The sequence below is a fragment of the Oncorhynchus mykiss genome, chromosome 1 (assembly GCF_057628025.1).
Source record: "Oncorhynchus mykiss isolate SJ-2025 chromosome 1, ASM5762802v1, whole genome shotgun sequence".
Taxonomy (NCBI): domain Eukaryota; kingdom Metazoa; phylum Chordata; class Actinopteri; order Salmoniformes; family Salmonidae; genus Oncorhynchus; species Oncorhynchus mykiss.
The window spans coordinates 21,783,023-21,801,429 of record NC_143022.1 but is presented as its reverse complement, the minus strand read 5'-3'; the positions used below and the strand labels follow the sequence as shown (position 1 = coordinate 21,801,429).

Sequence of the window (18,407 nt, the reverse complement as noted above, 5' to 3'; positions counted from 1 at the left end):
AAATCCTGCAGCGCACGCAAGGTCCCCCTGCTCAAGCCAGCGCATGTCCAGGCCCGTCTGAAGTTTGCCAATGACCATCTGGATGATCCAGAGGATGAATGGGAGAAGGCCATGTGGTCTGATGAGACAAAAATAGAGCTTTTTGGTCAAACCTCCACTCGCCGTGTTTGGAGGAAGAAGAAGGATGAGTGCAACCCCAAGAACACCATCCCAACCGTGAAGCATGGAGGTGGAAACATCATTCTTTGGGGATGCTTTTCTGTAAAGGGGACAGGACGACTGCACCGTATTGAGGGGAGGATGGATGGGGCCATGTATCGCGAGATCTTGGCCAACAAACTCCTTCCCTCAGTAAGAGCATTGAAGATGGGTCGTGGCTGGGTCTTCCAGCATGACAACGACCCGAAACACACAGCCAGGGCAACTAAGGAGTGGCTCCGTAAGAAGCATCTTAAGGTCCTGGAGTGGCCTAGCCAGTCTCCAGACCTGAACCCAATAGAAAATCTTTGGAGGGAGCTGAAAGTCCGTATTGCCCAGCGACAGCCCCGAAACCTGAAGGATCTGGAGAAGATCTGTATGGAGGAGTGGGCCAAAATCCCTGCTGCAGTATGTGCAAACCTGGTCAAGAACTACAGGAAACGTATGATCTCTGTAATTGCAAACAAAGGTTTCTGCACCAAATATTAAGTTCTGCTTTTCTGATGTATCAAATACTTACGTCATGCAATAAAATGCAAATTAATTACTTAAAAATCATATTATGTGATTTTCTGGATTTTTGTTTTAGATTCCGTCTCTCACAGTTGAAGTGTACCTATGTTAAAAATGACAGACCTCTACATGCTTTGTGAGTAAGAAACACTGCCGATTTTGCAGGTTATCAAATACTTGTTCTCCCCACTGTATGCAGATACTTGGGAGGAACATCTGTCCTGTATTCAAGCCTAGCTGCGGGCCGCCTCACGATCAATCTGGCTAAATGTGAGTTTGCTCAGGCGACCATTACATACCTTGGAAAGGTGGTTGGACAGGGTGAAGTGCGTCCTGTTCAGGCTAAGATGGTAGCTATTGATGTTTTTCCACCACCAACTACTAAAAAGGTACAGATTCTTGGGAATGATTGGTTATTACGGTAGTTTTCTCTACTGTGGTCGCTCCCTTGACAGATTTGCTGAAAGCTAAGGCTGTTTACGTATGGTTTTCTAGTTGTCAATGGGCTTTTGAAGATGCAAAGAGGTTGCTTACCTCAACTCCAGTGTTGGCTGCTCCTTGTGTGGATTTGTCATTTACCTTGCAGGTGGATGCTAGTCATGTGGGGGCATGTGCAGTTTTGCTGCAAGCAGATGAGTCTGGGGTTGAGAGGCCTGTAATTTTCTATTCCAGAAAGTTTAACCATTATCAGTTGAACTACTCGGTCATTGAAAAAGAAGCGCTAGCACTTATATGGGCGCTACAACACTTCGAGGTGTATGTCGGGTCGGGAGAAGTACCTATTGTGGTCTACACCAACCATAACCCTCTCACCTTTTTGAGGTCCATGATGTGTCCTAATCAGAGGAGAATGAGATGGTGTTTATTTTTTACAAGCATTCCATCTCGATGTGCGGCACATCCGGGGGACATAATGTCATTGCTGATGCGTTCTCTCGTGCGCCCTGTTCCTGAATGTCCATGTGACTGACCACTGTTATTTTGTGTCTGGTATTGTCGTGTTCTGTCACTCCAGTCTGTTCCCTTCTGGTCTCGTTTTCTTCTTTCCTCTTAAAGGTTGCTTCCTGTCCGCAAAGGTTGCTGAGCTCTGCGGAGGATGAGCTTGGCTGGGGCAAGTGGACTCAGAGGCTGGGTCAATTTGTGTGACTGGTATGCTGTCCCGGGGGCCTTGTTGGTCCCCGGTTTTATGGGGGGGGTGTGACGACCCTCCTACTCTGTCTGCCAAATTCTTTCTCTTTGCTCTTGTTTTCCTTAATAGGATGTCGGTGGGCGGAGCCGGGAGGGTCGTCAGCAAAATGGGACACCTGGGTTTGGGTGTGTTCCATTCATTGAGGAGACTCTCAATGCAGACACTGATAGATTTTGGGCTGTGGCATTTTTGTGGCTGTTTTTGTTTGTTTGCGTTGGCACCTTTCAACACCCCTCATTATCACATTAATGCATGCCACCACTCACTTATACTACTGATTACTGACTACACACACCATTGTTAATTGTATTTAGTTAATAAATATATTTTGTTATTCCTTAGCTCCACGTTGTCTCCCTTTTTGTTATGAACTTTGAGCCGGTTCGTGACACTGTGTACAGGTACAGTGATCGGTAAGCTGCTCACAGCTGATGCTTAAAATAAGAGAGGGAGATATAAGACTCCAGCTTCAGTGATTTCTGCAATTCGTTCCAGTCATTGGCAGCGGAGAACTGGAAGGAAAGGCAGCCAAAGTAAGCATTGGCTTTGGGGATGACCAGTGCAATACACCTGCTGGAGAGCGTGCTACGGTTGGGTGTTGCTATGGTGACCAGTGAGCTGAGATAAGGCAGGGCTTTACCTAGCAAAGACTTATAGATTACTTGGAGCCAGTGGGTTTGGCAATGGATATGTAGTGAGGGCAAGCCAACGAGAGCATACAGGTGGCAGTGGTGGGTAGCATATGGGGCTTTGGTGACAAAACAGATGGCACTGTGATAGACTACATCCAGTTTGCTGAGTAGAGTGATGGGGGCTATTTTATAAATGACATCGCCAAAGTCAAGGATCGGTAGGATAGTCAGTTTTATTAGGCTATGTTTGGCGGCAAGAGTGAAGGAGGCTTTGTTGCAAAATAGGAAGCCGATTCATGATTTAATATTGGATTGGAGATGCTAAATGTGAGTCTGGAAGGAGAATTTACAGTCTAACCAGACACCTAGGTAGTTGTCCACATATTCTAAGTCAGAACCGTCCGGAGTAGTGATGCTAGTCGGACGGGAGGGTGCGGGCAGCAATCGGTTGAAGAGTATGCACTTAGATTTACTAACATTTAAAAGCAGTTGGAGGCCACGGGGCAGGATGGATATAGGTCTATAACAGTTTGGGTCTAGAGTGTCTCCCCTTTGAAGAGAGGGATTACCGCAGCAGCTTTCCAATCTTTGGGGATCTCAGATGATACGAAAGAGGTTGAATAGGCAGGTAATGGGGTTACAACAATTTCGGCTGATAATTTTAGAAGGAGAGGGTACAGATTGTCTCGCCCAGCTGATTTGTAGGGATCCAGATTTTGCAGCTATTTCAGAACATCAGCTGTCTGGATTTGAGTGAAGGAGGAGCGGGGGAGGGGGAGGGGGGTTGGCAAGTTGCTGCAGGGTGTGCTGAGATGTTGGCCAGGGTAGGTTACCTAACAGTACGAACTCTGAATATAGATGGGGGGGGGCGATCAATTCACATATGGTGTCCAGGGCATAGCTGGGGGCTGAAGGGGATCTATAACAAGTGGCAACGGTGAGAGACTTGCTTCTGGAAAGATGGATATTTATAGCCTACGTACCTCAGAATGTAGTGAAGCAATATGTGTGGGATGGGGATAGAGACAAAGTCAGAGATCTTACCTAGTACATGAACAACTTTCCTCCTTCCCTTCTCAGCATCGGCAGGGAGGGAGGTCACAGAGACGACAAAGGTTAGGACCACGCAGGTCACTGTCCCCAGGAACAGGGGCTGTGAGGAGTGCTGCAAGGGAGGCAGGGAGAGAGGGACACATTTGAGTTTGAGTTATGGTGGTGCCCAATGGTGCTGCTAGGCATTCCTAAGGCCTGAAATGGCTAAGCTATATAACATGGAGGATGGACCAACTCCTATCTTGTTTAGGACATGACTAATGAGCAATTCTGCAACTGAACATCATGTGCTATATTATGCAGTGGTAAGAGAGTGCATTACACCATGTGATATAGCAATTCAGGAATAGGGCTTCTAACGTCACCGGACTTGGCACTAAATTATAACCCCAGGAGAAAGAGCGAGGTGATGAAGCTGCTCAATTAAGTAATTCAGAAATGGTATTACACAATTAGTTAGTCCAATTGGTTTGACCAAGGGGGCATTTAAGTCTGTATGTAGGTTAAGGTTGGAATATGGTGAAGCATTAGTTCAACTTCATTGTACAGTAGAACACATACAGTACCAGTAAAAAGTTTGGACACACCTACTCATTCAAGGGTTTTAATTTTGACTATTTTCTACATTGTAGAATAATAAAGACATCAAAACTATGAAATATTGGAATTATGTAGAAACCAAAAAAGTGTTAAACTCAAAAATATATATATTTAGATTCTTCAAAGTAGCCACCCTTTTGCCTTGATGACAGCTTTGCACACTCTTGGCATTCTCTCAACCAGTTTCACCTGGAATGCTTTCTCAACTGTCTTGAGTTCCCACATATACTGAGCACTTGTTGGCTGCTTTTCCTTCACTCTGCGGTCCAACTCATCCCAAACCATCTCAATTGGGTTGAGGTCAGGTGATTGTGGAGGACAGGTCATCTGATGCAGCACTCCATCACTCTCCTTCTTGGTCAAATAGCCCTTACACAGCCTGGAGGTGTGTTGGGTCATTGTTCTTTTGAAAACAAATTATTATCCCACTAAGTGCATACCAGATGGGATGGCCTATCGCTGCAGAATGCTGTGGTAGCCATGCTGGTTTAGTGTGCCTTGAATTCTAAATACATCACTGACAGTGTAACCAGCAAAGCACCCCAACACCATCACACCTCCTCCATGCTTCACGGTGGGAACCACACACGGTGGGAACCACTTCACGGTGGGAACCACGGTCAGTGAGCTGTTCTCTCATTTGCGTCTGGAAGTAGATAGCAAGCTAGCCAACATTAGCCAATTAGCTTGGGTGCTTGACTGCTGTTGTTAGGACAGAAATCGGATAAACCCTTAGAGATGTGTGGGGCTAATACTTAAGAGGGTGTGAACGATGCTGAAAGGGTGAAGACAAAGAAAAGCACTCCGGGAGGTACCAAAACATTCAAAGGCCGTTTTCTCAAAAGTGAGGTTACAATTTTATCAACTTTCAAAGCAGAATTACTTTCCCATTGTTCCTCAAATGCAGCATATGCAATTCCATGTTGTAGCTCTGTGTCTCTGCTTTTATCCAATAAACACAAGTTCAGATTTTGCCACATAAGACCGAATCAAGGTGGTTGGTCACATTTGGGCAGCAATTTCTGAGGCTGGTAAATCTAATGAATTTATCCTCTGCAGCAAAAGTAACTCTGGGTCGTCCTTTCCTGTGGTGGTCCTCATGAGAGCCAATTTCATCATAGCATTTGATGGTTTTTGCGACTGCTCTTGAAGAAACTTTCAAAGAAATGTTCATTCTTGACTGACCTTCATGTCTTAAAGTAATGATGGACTGTCATTTCTCTTTGCTTATTTGAGCTGTTCTTGCCATAATATGGACTTGGTCTTTTACCGAATAGGGCTATCTTCTGTATACCAACGCTATCTTGTCACAACACTACTGATTGGTTCCAACGCATTAAGAAGGGAAGAAATTACACAAATTAACTTTTAAAAACTTTTAACCTTTTCCTTGAAATTCATTCCAGGTGACTACATCATGAAGCTGGTTAAGATAATGCCAATAGTGTGCAAAGCTGTCATCAAGGCAAAGGGTGACTACTTTGAAGATTTTCAAATATAAAATATATTTTGATTTGTTTAACACGTTTTTGGTTACTACATAATTCCATGTGTGTTGTGACTGAGTTCACCAGGAAGTGCATAGGAGATGTTGTACCCACTGTGACTATTAAAACCTCCCAAAAAAGAAACCGTGGATGAATGGCAGCATTGGCGCAAAACTAAAAGCGCAAACCACTGCATTTAACCATGGCAAGGGGACTGGGAATATGGTCAAATACAAAAAGTGTAGTTGTACCCTGGACAGGAAAAACGTCAGTACTGAGACAAAGTAGAGTTGCAATTCAACAGTTCAGGCACAATAATTTTTTTGGCAGGGTCTACAGACAATCACATACTACAAAGGAAAAACCAGCCACGTCGCGGACACCAACATTTTGCTTCCAGTCAAGCTAAATACATTATTTTCCCGCTTTGAGGATAACACAGTGCCACCTATGTGGCCTGCTACAAAGGACTGTGGGCTCTCCTTCTCCGTGGCTGACGCGAATAAGACATTTAAGCGTGTTGACCCTCACAAGGCTGCCGGCCCAGGCGACATCCCTAGCCGCGTCCTCCGAGCATGCGCAGACCAGCTGGCTGGAGTGTTTACGAACATATTCAATCTCTCCCTATCCCAGTCTGCTGTCCCCACTTGCTTCTAGATGTCCACCATTGTTCCTGTACCCAAGAAAGCAAAGGTTACTGAACTACATGACTATCGCCCTGTAGCACTCACTTCCGTCATCATGAAGTGCTTTGAGAGGCTAGTTAAGGATCATATAGCCTCTACCTTACCTGACACCCTAGACCCACTTCAATTTGCTTACCGCCCCAATATATCCACAGACGATGCAATCGCCATCGTACTGCATAGTGCCCTATCCCATCTGGATAAGAGGAATACAAATGCAAGAATGCTGTTCATTGACTTTAGTGCAGCATTCAACACCATAGTACCCTCCAAGCTCATCATCAAGCTCGGGGACCTGGGTCTGAACCCCGCCCTGTGCAACTAGGTCCTGGACTTCCTGACGGCCGCCCCCCAGGTGGTAAAGACAGGAAACAACAACTCCACCTCAGTAGGCTGAAGAAATTTGGCTTGGCCCTTAAAACCCTCACAAACATTTACAGATGCACAATTGAGAGCATCCTGTCGGGCTGTATCACCGCTTGGTACAGGAACTGCACCGCCCGCAACCGCAGAGCACCCGATGTCACAGGAAGGTCAAAAAGATCATCAAGGACATCAACCACCCGAACCACGGCCTGTTCTCCCTGCTATCATTCAGAAGGCGAGGTCAGTACAGGTGCATCAAATTGGACCGAGAGACTGAAAAATAGCTTCTATCTTAAGGTCATCAACTGTTAAATAGCCATCACTAGCCGGCTTCCACCGGGTTACGCAACCCTGCACCTTAGGCTGCTGCCCTATATACATAGACTTTGAATCACTGGCCACTTTAATAATGGAACACTACTCACTTGCGCTAGGAAGCATTTCGCTGAACCCGCAATAACATCTGCTAAACATGTGTATGTGAAAAATAAAATTGTATTTTATTTGAACACAAGCATTTCGCTACATCCACAATAACATCTGCTAAAAATGTGTCTGTGACCAATACAATTTTATTGTATTCATAGTTTTGAGGTCTTCACTATTATTATACAATAGTGAAAATAAAGAAAACCCCTGGAATGAATAGGTGTGTCCAAAGTTTTGACTGGTACTGTGTATGGATACAATGTCATACAGAGCCTCCAATGTTTAGATGTTAAAAAAGTAAACAATAATATAATGAATGTAATAAAGAGTTGTTATTGCAGCAGAATACATTCCTTTTTAGGCACCTCTGCAATATTATACATTTTAATTGTCTATATAGATAGACTATAACAGGAACATGCAAATATGCTGCTGACCACATTGTGAACAAATAACCCTACATGCGCCACTCCAGTCTCCTTCTCTCCTCCTCATCATGCACTGTACTGCAATAGTAGGCATCAGTACTGTAGCAACTCTTCAAGGTTACTGCAGGCTACAGTAATATCCCATGCAGTTATAAAAAAGACCGCATGATGCGCAGACACAGAGGCAACCCATCCCCCCACTTACCATTATTATCTCTTCAAGAATACTGCGTCTGTCTGAAGATATATATGCCGTATGTCGTTTGCTCCAGCTAGGCTTTTAATGATATGGTGCAGTACTTGACTCATCCTCTCTCTCTCTATCCTGCAGTTAGCTTGCGGTCTCCTGCCCTATAGCTGTTTCATTTTTGTCAATGCAGGGGAACTGCTGACGCTGGGCAGGACTAGGGTAGTTAGACTGTTCCGCAGTTCACTCATTTTTAAGTATAATGATGATAATCACTATCAGAGAGTGGCACAGCAATTCACTGTCCTATCTTACTACAATGTAGGCTGTCATTCAGGGTACAGTAAGGAAACAACAGTGCTACAATGTTGCATTTGCTGTCACATTGACATGGTAAATTGTGCCAGCAGGTACACAATGTTTCAGAAATGCAGTTGCACTCAATCGCCGAAAACTCATTAAACTTAGCCTAGCAATGTTATCCAAAAGCAAACATTGTAATTGTAGCTAATGTAATGTTATTAGCTATTTCACCCAATGTGGATTTGTGTGCATGTAGTTATTATAGACTATAATTTAGCAGGATACCAAATACTAACCACTGGTAGAGACAAACTAATTGCGTACTATATGGGCCTACTCTGAGCCACAATTGCGAACCGGGGAATTAGCTCAAATGGTAGAGCGCTCGCTTAGCATGCGAGAGGTAGCGGGATCGATGCCCGCATTCTCCAAATTATTTTTCTTCGCCTAAACATTTCAAGAGTGTTCTAGAAAGAAGGGTATAGGCTACTGTTACGATGGTGCTCTTTTCAACTATAAAAGCATTGTTGAGAATGACTACGGCGTTTCTGAAGTCCGGATCACGCCAATTTACACTATAGCAGGAATTGCTTTTGATTGTGCAACATTTTATTTTTTCTCAGTAGGAGGCCATAAAGAATCCAGTTTACCAGTCAGTGGTGTAGTTCCATTTTTTAAGGTGTATGAACGCAGAAAATGTAAATTATGTCATCAATCAAAGTTTGTACTCTCAGATGTAGCCAATTGAATAGCCAGCCCACCATTATATAATATGCATAAAATGCATACTCCAATCGCAACGTTTGCCTATTCCCACACATATTGTCTAAATCTAATGTAATATTTTTAATAACGTCAAACACCATATTGGGGATAGGCTACCTCATTTCAAAATAGGCCATCATCACTGTCAATAGTGAATGATAATTATTCAAGTTTTACCAGTGAAACGTCCGAAATGCATCTCCAAGCCAATCGTTTGATTGATCTCAATCAGTTTCATGGTAATTTAGATTTTCTTGAATTACTGTTTCCTGAGTTAAGTAGTACTAGAGCAGATGCTGTAAACAAACTATTAGCCCTTTGCTTCGATCCTACCATTGGCACGCTCTGCTGTGTTTTGGTGCATCCCACTTTTTTTTTTACTATTCAGTTTCAGCTAACCATCCTAAAATCTCATGAGAAATTAGGTGTTTTTTGTGTAACAGTAACGTTATAGGCCTACTATGCTATGATATTATATTAGATTCTCCATTCGTTTGTATTTTTCGTTTGTATTTTATTTTGTATTCCTCTTGTGTTACTATTTTATTTCTATTATTCTTTTTAAACTCTGTATCGTTGGGAAGGGCTTGTAAGTAAGCATTTCACGGTAAAGTCTACACCTGTTGTATTCGGCGCATGTGACAAAAACGGTTTTATTTGATTTAAAATGCAAATTAATCATGATGTGATCTTGCGAAACATTGATTCAGCTTTAATCTAACTTTATTAAACAAGTAACATTCTGAGAGGTGATAATATTGTATTTGTAATAATAAGTAATGAGTATGACTATTAGGTGTAGGCAACAGATGTTGATGAGATGTCATTTGGTGCCAGGATCGCTTAATGATGTTAAAGAAGTTGAACCAACATCTGGTGCTGAAGGATGGCGCTGCCATTCGGCCAGTTCTAGAACAAAGAAAAATAATTTGCAGTAGCTATTTGTAGGCCATAGCCTAAGGTAAATACAAATACATATGACTTACCTAGTCAAATAAAGGTCAAGTATAAAAAGTGTAGTGTATTCACACATATCAATAAACTATAACCTAAATGCATTATTACCTTTAACTTGACCATTTTCAATTGCCCACCCTGACATACCAAGCTAGAGGGCCCTGTGTCTCAACCAATAGCCAATGTAGGATAAACATCCCAAGCAGGGCTACAGCAACTTCCAGAGAGGATCAGGCTCCTTGGGCTTTGCAGTGGCCACTCTGGTTTGAGATTCCTCGGCAGAACTGTGTCGCTGTAACCAAGTGGTCACATATCCTTCTGGGTTCTACTGCTCAAAAGGGGTCCATGAAGTTTTATGAACACCCAGGCAGACACAGTGAATATAGATATATTTTTCAGCATTCTGATTGGCCAAAGTGATCAAGCCTTTGACGTGCTTCAACAGTGCACACACGCAGCCATTAGTTCTTCATCATTCTCGCCACTGCCAGAGAATAGACAGGGAAGAAACCACCATTTAACTACCTCTAGACGGCTATACATATTTATTTGGATTTTCATTCTATTGTTTTTCATGGAATACATGTATTCTCAAATTGAAAAGAATTGAGGGAGTGCTGCGCCTCCGTGCTCCAGCAGCACTACACCCCTGCAGCTTACATCATCTGACCATCATGCCCTCTGTCTGCTTCACACCCACTAATATTGATACTGCCTCAGTCTGCCAGCAAAGTATGAATTGCTGTAGGCTGTGTTGATACAGGCAGCCCAATTCTGATGTTTTTTCCACTAATTGGTCTTTTGACCAATCAGATCAGATCTGAAAAATATGTCATGTAAGAAGATCTGATGTGATTGATCAAAAGACCAAACATCAGAATTGGGCTGCTTGTGTCGCATGTAGCTGCAGTGTTCAGCAATCGAGCTAAAGGCAGATCGCAACTCTCCTGGGGTCTCAGGCTGCACAGCTGAGCAGACATCTGCACGTATTCCCAGTGGCTCCTCCACTTCCATCATATGGATGGAGCTGTTGTGAAAGGGGACGGATTTCATATAGAAGGTCTGTCACACAGACTGCATGTGCAAGCAGGGCGTTTCCTTCTTCATTACCATACATCAGCATGTAAAACTGCTGAAGGAGAATGAATTAGATTAGCATATGTGTATGTTTATGGCGTGTGTGTGTGTATATGTGTGTGTGTGTGAGTCTAAGGATGACACACTGGAGTGAGTTATTTAGGTGGTATTTCTTCGTACCGTACCAGGCTGCCGCATTTGTTTCTAATGAAAAGGGGAGAAAATGGTTTGTTTGCCAACAGCTCTGTGTTTGTATGAACTAACGGCTGCGGGGAAAGTGGAGCCTGTTTCAGTCCCACTCTCTGCCTCTGCAGTATAGTGCAATAGAGGGGTCCCCGGCCTAAGAAAAACATGATGTCCTGTATGATACACATACTTCTCTTCGTCGGTGTTGGGGAAGCTACTCTGAGCTACCAATTATGCCACAAACCGGCTCAAAGTCCATAACAAAAAGGGAGACAACGTGGAGATTAGGAATAACAAAAAATATATTTATTAACTGAAGTAACGTAGATACAAATAACAATGGTGTGTGTAGTCAGTAATCAGTAGTGTAAGTGAGTGGTTGCATGCATAAATGTGATAATGAGGGGTGTTAAAAGGTGCCCAAGCAAGCAAGCAAGCAAGCAAACAAACAAACAAACAGGCAACAAAAATGCCACAACCAAAATCTAACAGTTTGTCTGCATGGAGAGAGTCTCATCAATGAATGGGGAAGAGGTGTATTTATCCTGGGACACACCCGGGCCCAGGTGTGTCCCATGTCGCTGACGACCCTCCTGGCTCCGCCCACCGACATCCTATTAAGGAAAACAAGAGCAAAGAGAAAGAATTCGGCAGGGAGGGTCGTCACAATTACTCCTCACAAGAATAAGTTAAGCTACACTAAAGCCACCCTTAAGAAAAATAGTTTACTTAACTAAAGTTACTTAGAAAAAAATTGTTCACTACCTCAAAACTACTTAGTGAAAAATTATATCTAAATCTGAAATGTCATAAACTCCAAATTGCAGAACAGATCACTGGAGTCAGATGTGAACAGAATGTATAATTTAGCCTATTAAACACAAAAACTATGTTTCAAGTGAGAATTAAGCAGGTCTGATGTCCCGAAAAATGACATTTTTGCCTACTTCACCCATATTTAGGTATTCACATCGAAGATGTGAAACATATTCTTATATATCATATTCTTATATTCTTATTAAAAAAAAACATTTTGCACCGATTGCACCAACTGGCCTATAGGTGACACTGTGATAAGCAGTCTCACTTAAAGAGCCAGTGGACATGCCGATTGGGCGATTCTGCTCATTAGAAAAATGAGATTTTAGTCTTGGACATATGCTGCCTAATTGTTTCTGCGTTTGGTGAATGACGTTTGTCCCCCATGAGACACTGTAGACACGGAATCTTATTTCACTTCCACAAAATCCCCAGAATCTCAGATAACTCAAGAAATCTGTCATTTATTTTGACATTTTTGTAGAGGATGTTTAAGTTGCACAATTTTACATATAACTAAGTTGTTTGGTGTAGTATTTCTCAAGTTAAAAATATGGGCAGTTTTGTCTCAATGTCTATGCTATTGGATAGAGAGCAATCAATCCCATGTTAGTGGGCAACTTTCCATTTAAAATTGACCTCCATTTACCCGTTGTGACGCATGGATGTTCCAAAGACTGATTTTATGAACAAAATTATCCTATTTACACTTTTTCTTGACACTAGAATAACTGTTTCAAATGAATACATTTTTTTAGCAGATATTTTTGCAGGTGTAGCGAGTGACTTGTGTTCCTAGCTCCAACAGTGCAGTAATATCTAACAATTCACAACAATACACACAAATCTAAAAGTAAAGGAATGGAATTAAGAAATATATAAATATTAGATCGAGCAATGTCAGAGTGGTATTGACTAAAATACAGTAGAATAGAATATAGTACATACATATGAGATGAGTAAAGCAGCATGTAAAAATAATTTAAACGTTATTAAAGTGACAAGTGTTCCATTATTAATGTCGCCAGTGAGTCCAAGTCTATGTATATAGGGCAGCAGCCGCTAAGGTGCAAGTTTGCGTAACCGGGTGTTAGTCGGCTAGTGATGACTATTTAACAGTCTGATGGCCTTGAGATAGAAGCTGTTTTTCAGTCTCTTGGTCCCAGCTTTGATGCACCTGTACTGACCTCACCTTCTGGATGATAGCGGGTTGTACAGGCTGTGGCTCGGGTGGATGATATCCTTGATGATCTTTTGGGCCTTCCTGTGACATCGGGTGCTGTATGTGTCCTGGAGGGCAGGTAGTTTGCCCCCGGTGACGCGTTGGGCAGACTGCACCACCCTCTGGAGAGCCCTGAGGTTGCAGACGGTGATACAGCCTGACAGGATCCTCTCATTTGTGCATCTGTAAAAGTTTCTGAATTTTAGGGGCCAAGCCATATTTCTTCAGCCTCCTGAGGTTGAAGAGGTGCTATGTGCATTTTTCTGTGTGGGTGGACCATTTCAGATCGTCAGGAACTTGAAGCTTTCCACCCTTTCCCTCTGCTGTTTTCTGAAGTCCACAATCCTTTGTTTTGCTGACATTGAGTGAGAGGTTATTTTCCTGACACCACACTCCGAGGGCCCTCACCTCCTCCCAGTAGCCTGTCTCGTTGTTGTTGGTAATCAAGCCTTCCACTGTAGTGTCGTCTGCAAACTTGATGATTGAGTTGGAGGCGTGCACAGCCAGTGTTGAGGATCAGCGGATTGGAGATGTTGTTTCCAAACATCCCCAGCTGGGGGCAGCCCATCAGGAAGTCCAGGACCCAGTTGCACAATGCGGGGTTGAGACCCAGGGTCTCAAGCTTAATGATTAGTTTGGAGGGTGCTATGGTGTTGAATGCTGAGCTAAAGTCAATGAACAGCATTATTACATAGGTATTCCTCTTGTCCTGATAGGATAGGGCAGTGTGCAGTGTAGAATAGAACACATATTGGTGTTGAATCCCTAGCTGTAACTAACATACACTACATGGCAAAAATATGTGGACACCTGCTCATCAAACATCTCATTCCAAAAAAAACTTTTTTCCACTCTTCTGGGAAGGCTTTCCACTAGATGTTGGAACATTGCTGTGGGGACTTGCTTCCATTTTAGCCACAAGAGCATTGGTGAAATCAGGCACTGATGTTGGGCGATTAGGCATGGCTCGCAGTTGGCATTTCAATTCATCCCAAAGGTGTTCGATGAGATTGAGCAGTCCAGTCAAGTTCTTCCACAATGATCTCAACAAACCATTTCTGTATGGACCTCACTTTGTGCATGGGGGAAATGTCATGCTGAAATAGGAAAGGGCCTTCCCCAAACTGTTGCCACAAATTTGGAAGCAACAGAATTGTCTAGAATGTCATTGTATGCTGTATCGTTAAGATTTCCCTTCACTGAAACAAAGGAGCCTGAACCTTGGAAAACAGACCCAGACCATTAATTCCTCCTCCACCAAACGTTACAGTTGGCACTATGCATTGGGGTAGGTAGCTTTCAGCTGGCATCCGCCAAACCCAGATTCGGCCGTCGGACTGCCAGACTGCCGTAATTCATCACTCCAGAGAGCTCGCTCCCACTGCTCCAATGGCGGCGTGCTTTACACCACTCCAGCCGACGCTTGGCACTGCACATGGTGATCATGTACTTGTGTGCGGCTGCTCGGCCATGGAAACCCATTTCATGAAGCTCCCGATGAACAGTTATTGTGCTGACGCTGCTTCCAAAGGCAGTTTGGAACTCGGTAGTGAGTGTTACTTGTGTGGCCTACCACTTTGCGCCTGAGCCGTTGTTGCTCCTAGATGTTTCCACTTCACAATAACAGCACTTACAGTTGACCAGGGCAGACGTGAGGAACTGACTTGTAAAGGTGGCATCCAATGATGGTGCCATGTTGAAAGTCACTGAGCTCTTCAGTACGTGCCATTCTACTGCCAATGTTTGTCTATGGAGATTGCATGGCTGTGTGCCTGATTTTACACACCTGTCAGCAACGAAGTGTGGCTGAAATAGCCAAATCCACTAATTTGAAGGGGTGTCCACATACTAGTGTAATTCTTGTTCACTCTCATAACTAGCCAATACATTTATTTACAGCTGACCGCTGATTTTCAAGTGTTGATATTCAAGTGTTCTCACACAAAAGGTTTGATTTAATAGCTTTAAATCTCATACTTTACTCTACTTTGAGCCAGTACAACAGCCATTAGTATCTGCAGCTAGCGATGTACAGTACAGCACGACCTCAGAGAGAAGACTCTGATGATTAGAAATGCTGAATCCCCGAGGCAGGCCTTCCCCCGGGTTGAGAGGGATAGTAGGGACTGCAGATGAGTCTATACAGTACTGGCCTTTGATCACTACTTCTTGTTTGATGACTGCCTCTATTAGTCCAGCATGGAGAGGAAATTCAACCTCCTGATGACAGGAAATAGGTCTCCGTAGGATGGGGCTGACTGGTTATTATTATGAACACGGACGCCATGAAGAGACCTTAAGGCTGGATATAATAAAATATTTATATGAGAACTTGTGATAGTGGTAGCACTGGGAGCTATACTTTCACTATTCTAATCTACTGATCCATTTACTTTGTTCATATTCTTATCTTTTATTATTTCTTATTGTTGTTGCATTGTCAAGAAGAAACCTGCAAGTAAGAATTTCATTGAACAGTGTATACCATCTGTATCCCTTACATACGACTAATAAAACTTGAAACTAATGCTGAGCATAATGTACACAGTTTGAACTTTCAGGGGCTCTAGTCACTCTAAAGTAATTCAACCTATTCAAGTCTAGTATGGCTAGTAATAGCAATATGTAGAATCAAATAGCATAAAATGTTATTTGTCACATGCGCCGAATACAAAAAGTATAGTAGACCTTAACGTGAAATGCTAATTTACAAGCCCTTAACCAACAATGCAGTTAAGAAAATAAGAGTTAAGAAGTGATTGACTAAATAAACTAAAGTAAAGAAAGTAACACAATAAAAATACAATAATGAGGCTATATACAGGGGTTACCTGTAAAGGCTTCTAGGAGTAGTGGGTGGAAGAGTCAGGCGCAGAGAGCAGGGTAGTTCAAAACGTGGATCTTTATTCCAAGAACAGAGTAACGGTCACGCCACACACAAGGGCGCATAAATACCCAGTCCAACAAACAGGACGAAACTGTCCGGAAAAACGGAATTCACAATAATCCACACACCATGAACAGAAAAACAAGCCCGCACAAAAGCCAGCCGGCCTACCGGGTTTAAATAGCCCAAAACAAAACCCAAACAAGAAACAGGTGAAACTAATCAGACAAAACTAACTGAAACAGAAAAGGGGATCGGTGGCAGCTAGTAGGCCGGCGACGACGACCGCCGAGCGCAGCCCGAACAGGAAGAGGCACCATCTTAGGCGGGATTCTTGACAGTACCGGTACAGAATAGAGGTCGACCGATTATTATTTTTCAACGCCGTACACCGATACTGATTATTAGAGGGCCAAAAAAAGCCGATACTGATTGGTCATTAATTTGTAATAATGACAATTACAACAATACTGAATGAACACTTTCATTTGAACTTAATATAATATATCAATCAAATCAATTTAGCCTCAAATAAATAATGAAGCATGTTCAATTTAGTTTAAATAATGCAAAAACAAAGTGTTAGAGAAGAAAGTAAAAGTGCAATATGTGCCATGTAAAAAAGCTAACGTTTAAGTTCCTTGCTCAGAACATGAGAACATATGAAAGCTGGTGGTTCTTTTTAACATGAGTCTTCAATATTCCCAGGTAAGAAGTTTTAGGTTGTCGTTATTATAGGAATTATAGGACTATTTCTCTCTATACCATTTATATTTCATATACCATTGACTATTGGATGTTCTTATAGGCACTTTAGTATTGCCAGTGTAACAGTATAGCTTCCGTCCCTCACCTCGCCCCTACCTGGGCTTGAACCAGGAACACATCGACAACAGCCACCCTCGAAGCATCGTTACCCATCACTCCACAATAGCCGTGGCCCTTGCAGTGCAAGGGGAGCAACTACTCCAAATCTCAGAGCGAGTAACGTTTGAAACGCTATTAGCGCGCACCCCGCTAACTAGCTAGCCATTTCACATCGGTTACACCAGCCTAATCTCGGAGTTGATAGGCTTGAAGTCATAAACAGCGCAATGCTTGAAGCACAGCGAAGAGCTGCTGGCAAACGCATGAAAGGGCTGTCTGAATGAATGCTTACGAGCCTGCTGGTGCTTACCACCGCTCAGTCAGACTGCTCTATTAAATATCAAATCATAGACTTAATTATAACATAATAACACACAGAAATACTAGCCTAAGGTCATTAATATGGTCAAATCCGGAAACTATCATTTTGAAAATAAAACGTTTATTCTTTCAGTGAAATACGGAACCGTTCCGTATTTTGTCTAATGGGTGGCATCCATAAGTCTAAAAATTCCTGTTTCATTGCATAACCTTCAATGTTATGTCATAATTCCGTAAAATTCTGGCAAATTAGTTCGCAACGAGCCAGGCGGCCCAAACTGTTGCATATACCCTGACTCTGCGAGCAATGAACGCAAGAGAAGTGACACAATTTCCCTAGTTTAATATTGCCTGCTAACATGAATTTATTTTAACTAAATATGCAGGTTTAAAAATACATACTTCTGTGTATTGATTTTAAGAAAGGCATTGATGTTTATGGTTAGGTACAATGATTATGCTTTTTTCGCAAATGCGCTTTTGTTAAATCATCCCCCGTTGGCGAAGTTTGCTGCCTTTGTTAGGAAGAAATAGTCTTCACAGTTCACAACGAGCCAGGCGGCCCTAAATGCTGCATATACCCTGACTCTGTTGCACAGAACGCGCAATATTAACTAAATATGCAGGTTTAAAAATACTATATACTTGTGTATTGATTTTAAGAAAGGCGTTGATGTTTATGGTTAGGTACACATTGGTGCAACGACAGTGCTTTTTTCGCACATGCGCTTGTTAAATCACCCGTTTGGCGAAGTAGGCTATGATTCAATGATAAATTAACAGGCACCGCATTGATTATTTGCAACGCAGGACAAGCTAGATAAACTAGTAATATCATCAACCATGTGTAGTTAACTAGTGATTATGTTAAGATTGATTGATTGTTTTTTGTAAGATACGTGTAATGCTAGCTAGCAACTTACCTTGGCTCCTTGCTGCACTCGCATAACAGGTAGTCAGCTTGCCACGCAGTCTCCTCGTGGAGTGCAATGTAATCGGCCATGATCGGTGTCCAAAAATGCCGATTACCAATTGTTATGAAAGCTTGAAATCGGCCCTAATTAATCGGCCATACCGATTAATCTGTCGACCTCTAGTACAGAATCAATGTGCAGGGGCACAGGTTAGTCGAGGTAATTGTGGTAATATGTACATGTAGGTAGGGGTAAAGTGACTATGCATAGATAATAAACAGCGAGTAGCAGCAGTGGAGCCTTTTGAACCTACACTTGGAG

At 42.7% G+C, this 18,407-nt stretch overlaps 1 protein-coding gene, 1 long non-coding RNA gene and 1 other non-coding gene across 3 annotated transcripts in view; 1 reads left to right on the top strand and 2 right to left on the bottom strand.

Annotated features, from left to right (window-relative positions):
- LOC110506309 (hyaluronan and proteoglycan link protein 4-like) overlaps positions 1-8,127 on the bottom strand; it is a 36,559-nt gene extending 28,432 nt beyond the window's left edge. The window contains exons 1-2 of the mRNA XM_021585878.3: positions 7,787-8,127; positions 3,577-3,697 (exon numbers count right to left, since the gene is read on the bottom strand). Of these exons, the coding sequence (XP_021441553.2) occupies positions 3,577-3,697; positions 7,787-7,789 (124 nt within the window). The 5' untranslated portion in view covers positions 7,790-8,127. The remainder of the gene's footprint in view (positions 1-3,576; positions 3,698-7,786) is intronic.
- A 302-nt stretch (positions 8,128-8,429) lies between these two features.
- Positions 8,430-8,502, top strand: trnaa-agc (transfer RNA alanine (anticodon AGC)). Its single transcript has one exon. It is a non-coding gene; the product is annotated as a tRNA-Ala (tRNA).
- Positions 8,503-11,347: 2,845 nt separating this feature from the next.
- LOC149985436 (uncharacterized) lies at positions 11,348-16,266 on the bottom strand. The gene is made up of 2 exons (XR_016482434.1): positions 15,929-16,266; positions 11,348-11,670 (listed from the first exon to the last, which is right to left on the bottom strand). It is a non-coding gene; the product is annotated as an uncharacterized LOC149985436 (long non-coding RNA).
- Positions 16,267-18,407: the final 2,141 nt, after the last annotated feature.